At 34.8% G+C, this 3,679-nt stretch overlaps 1 protein-coding gene across 2 annotated transcripts; it reads left to right on the top strand.

Annotated features, from left to right (window-relative positions):
* Positions 1–936: 936 nt before the first annotated feature.
* Positions 937–3,679, top strand: LOC107868244 (probable polyamine transporter At1g31830). Of its 2 annotated transcripts, XM_016714892.2 has the most exons (2): positions 937–1,304; positions 1,842–3,679. In XM_016714892.2, the coding sequence occupies exons 1-2, from the start codon at positions 1,302–1,304 to the stop codon at positions 3,285–3,287; spliced, it is 1,449 nt and encodes a 482-aa protein (XP_016570378.1). In that variant the 5' UTR covers positions 937–1,301; the 3' UTR covers positions 3,288–3,679. The 2 variants fall into 2 exon arrangements, with proteins under 2 accessions (XP_016570378.1, XP_016570369.1); XM_016714883.2 differs by lacking the exon at positions 937–1,304 and having other exon boundaries at positions 1,836–3,679.

Here is a 3,679-nt window from a genome sequence, read left to right as displayed (position 1 = left end):
TCCCCCAAGTTAAATTAATCATTAATTAGCTCTTTCAAGATTAACCCATCTCCATTAATGGAGTTTTTATGCTAAAAGTCTCATCTTTATGGAATTTAAGGTTTCTAACCATCAAAATTCGTAATTTAGTTTATGAAATTAATGTTAGGAATCTTTAATCTATAGTTTAGAATCAACTATAAGCCATATTAAAAACACCCATGAGTATTCCCAAAAGAATTCCACCATTAAAGGTCTTTTTAAGGATTGTAAGATGTTAAAGAATTAAAAGACGGAGAAAATAATGAAAAAACTTACATCAACGAAGGAATTTCACCTTAAGCTTTGGGAAATCACCTCTCTAGGGTTGGAAAATGAAATTTGAGATTTTTAGACCTAAAATACGACTGAAGCTGATTTAAATACTACTAGAGTTTTCGCTACAGCGAAATCCTGCTTCAGTCCGGACAATGCTCAGTAAATCAGTCATAACTTTTTACTTCGAATTTGAATTGAGAAACTATTTATTGAGTTAGAAAGAGGACTTAGAGATCTTTGATTTGATAGGTAATGAGACCCCTAACTCAATATATTCTATGAGATATGATCGTTTGAAATTGACCCTAATAAAAATCATATCGAAATTGTACTGGAAAGAAAGTTTTATACCTAACTATGTGTTAGGGATATTGTATGACCTTAATTCATACCTAACGAACTTTTAAAATTAAAGTATTGATATTAGCACTCACGAATAATTAAATTCATCAAGTTTGAGTCTATCTAGACAAATTCAAAGGTTAAAATCTTCACCAAAAAATTTGAAGTGACCTAATAAATAAAATATTAGTTAATTTGGATACAAGTTAATATTGGAATGAAAATTAAGAATTTGAAATGAAAATTAAGAATTTTCATGTATTTATTATGAATAATTTAGTAACGATGAAATAAATCGTTACACTTATCAACACAATATTTAATGAGAAATTGAATATACTATCCTATCTCTTTCTGAAGATTGGTTTGTCGATCACACTTTCTCTCAATCGAAAATCAAAACAATGCCCCAAAAGGAGGTCTTTAGAACCTAATTTAATAGGTTTGTAAATTATATAAAAAAGATAAATAAAGAAGTCTTTTAAATTTGTCGAAAAATATAAAAATGGTACCTTAGATTTGAGAATATGTTAAAAATAGTCCCTTAGTTTCTTGTCCTTGTCCACTCAATAACCTGCAGCAAATACTAGGGAGTCGTACCTTTGGGCTTTGATATATTAGCTACTAATGGTGAAATTTCCCAATTGAATTTCCTTTCTTTCATGGTATTATTCTCTTTGCCTATCTCTTTTTTTTTTTCTTTTTAAATTATACTGTATGTTGTAGATTTGAATTCTTTTAAGCTTGTTCTATTTTTAGTTAAGATCTGATGCTTGTAATGGAAAATAGATAGTTGGGTTTTCTTTTTTATTTTCAAGATTGAATCTTTTGCTCTTTTATGTCAATGTATAGAAAAATTGTGATGACCCATTATGTGAATTTTTCATTCTTGTTTTGGTAAATTTAATTGCATTTTTGTGGTCCCATGTTATCATTTCCTTAAAAAAAATGTTTGTTTTGTTGTTTTGTTCATGTAACTAGCTAGTTTCTGATGATTCTTGGACCCCTTCGACAGAAAATTACACTGTTTATACGTAGTGAAAATTATATTTTATGTATATATAGTAAATGTTGAATCGCCTTTGACTTTTCCGTGTGTTTACTTCTTTATATTTTGTTACCCTCTTAAGGAAAATCCCGATTCCGCCACTATGTGCACTGTGATTGTTTTCCTGTAACTTGAAATATGTTGGTAAATGCAGAAATTGAGGGTTTCTGCTCATAAAGAAGCTGCAATTCCAATGGGAGAGTTTGATAATGCAGAGTACATAGGGATTAACGAGGCTCCGTCTCCTAGAGCAAACAATGCTCGGAAAGTTTCAGTCTTGCCTCTAATTTTCCTCATTTTCTATGAGGTTTCTGGTGGTCCTTTTGGTGTTGAGGACACTGTGAAGGCAGCTGGTCCTCTTCTTTCTCTTTTGGGGTTCTTGGTTTTCCCATTAATATGGAGTGTCCCTGAGGCACTGATTACAGCTGAAATGGGCACCATGTTCCCTGAAAATGGTGGTTACGTTGTGTGGGTTTCATCTGCTTTAGGTCCATATTGGGGCTTTCAACAAGGTTGGATGAAATGGCTAAGTGGAGTCATTGACAATGCGCTTTACCCCGTTTTGTTCTTAGATTACGTGAAATCAGCTATCCCTGCATTAGGTGGCGGGCTTCCTAGAGTACTAGCAGTTTTGGTCCTTACTATGGTTCTTACTTACATGAACTACAGAGGTTTAACTATTGTAGGATGGATGGCTGTTTCGCTTGGTATACTGTCAATCATTCCTTTTGTGGTTATGGGGCTCATTTCGATTCCCAAATTAAGGCCTTCAAGATGGTTAGTGGTAGATGTACAAAATGTTGATTGGAACTTGTATCTGAATACTCTCTTCTGGAATCTGAATTACTGGGACTCAATAAGTACTCTTGCCGGAGAAGTACAGAACCCAAAGAAAACTCTCCCTAAGGCTCTCTTTTATGCTGTTATTCTAGTTGTTCTGTCCTACTTTTTTCCGTTGTTGATTGGTACAGGAGCTATTCCTCTTCAGCGTGACTTGTGGACTGATGGCTATTTCTCTGATATCGCGAAAATACTGGGTGGAATCTGGCTCAGAGTTTGGATTCAAGGGGCTGCTGCGGTGTCAAATATGGGAATGTTTGTGGCTGAGATGAGCAGCGACTCTTTTCAGTTACTTGGTATGGCAGACAGGGGGATGCTCCCTGAGTTCTTTGCTAAGAGATCTCGTTACGGAACTCCTTTATTTGGGATCCTCTTTTCAGCTTCTGGTGTGATTTTACTTTCATGGATGAGCTTTCAGGAGATAGTAGCTGCAGAAAATTTCTTGTATTGCTTTGGAATGATCTTGGAATTTATAGCATTTGTATTGTTAAAGATAAAGTTTCCCCATGCATCACGCCCATTCAAGATACCTGGGGGAACTGTTGGAGCAATCCTATTGTGTATACCTCCAACCATTCTCATATGTGTAGTTTTGGCCTTGTCTTCGATCAAAGTCTTGGTTGTAAGCCTTTTTGCCATTGCAATTGGTTTGGTGATGCAACCTTGTCTTAAGCTTATCGAGAAGAAGAGATGGTTGAAGTTCTCTGTTAGTTCTGATCTTCCTGATAATATTACAACAGATGGACCTTTACTTCATTGATTCCCTAAAATGCTTTATAAGGTACAACTATTCCTCTATCATGGCGGCAGTGGCAACTATGTCAAATGCAGAATTATCATGGAATGCATGGAAAGCAGTGTGAAACCAGTAGAAGTAGTTATCGAGGTTTGGATTATCATCCTTTTCGAGGATCTTACGGAAGCTTCTAATCTTGTAAGCTTTACTTGCTTCGCTCTTGTGGCTATTTGTGTTAGTGACCAGTAGCTACAGTTTCTAGATGATGATCATCAATAGCAGTAGAGATTTATCTAGGATTTTTGATGATCACTTTCTCTTTAAATATTGGTAGCTTCTACTTTTGTATTTTGTATTTCCCTACACTTGTGCTTATTTATATTAGTGATAGTAATTTGGAAATTGCTTCAGAAACA

Source organism: Capsicum annuum, chromosome 1, assembly GCF_002878395.1.
Source record: "Capsicum annuum cultivar UCD-10X-F1 chromosome 1, UCD10Xv1.1, whole genome shotgun sequence".
Taxonomy (NCBI): domain Eukaryota; kingdom Viridiplantae; phylum Streptophyta; class Magnoliopsida; order Solanales; family Solanaceae; genus Capsicum; species Capsicum annuum.
Note: the sequence above shows the minus strand (reverse complement) of the source record. Positions and strands in the feature narration are given on the sequence as shown.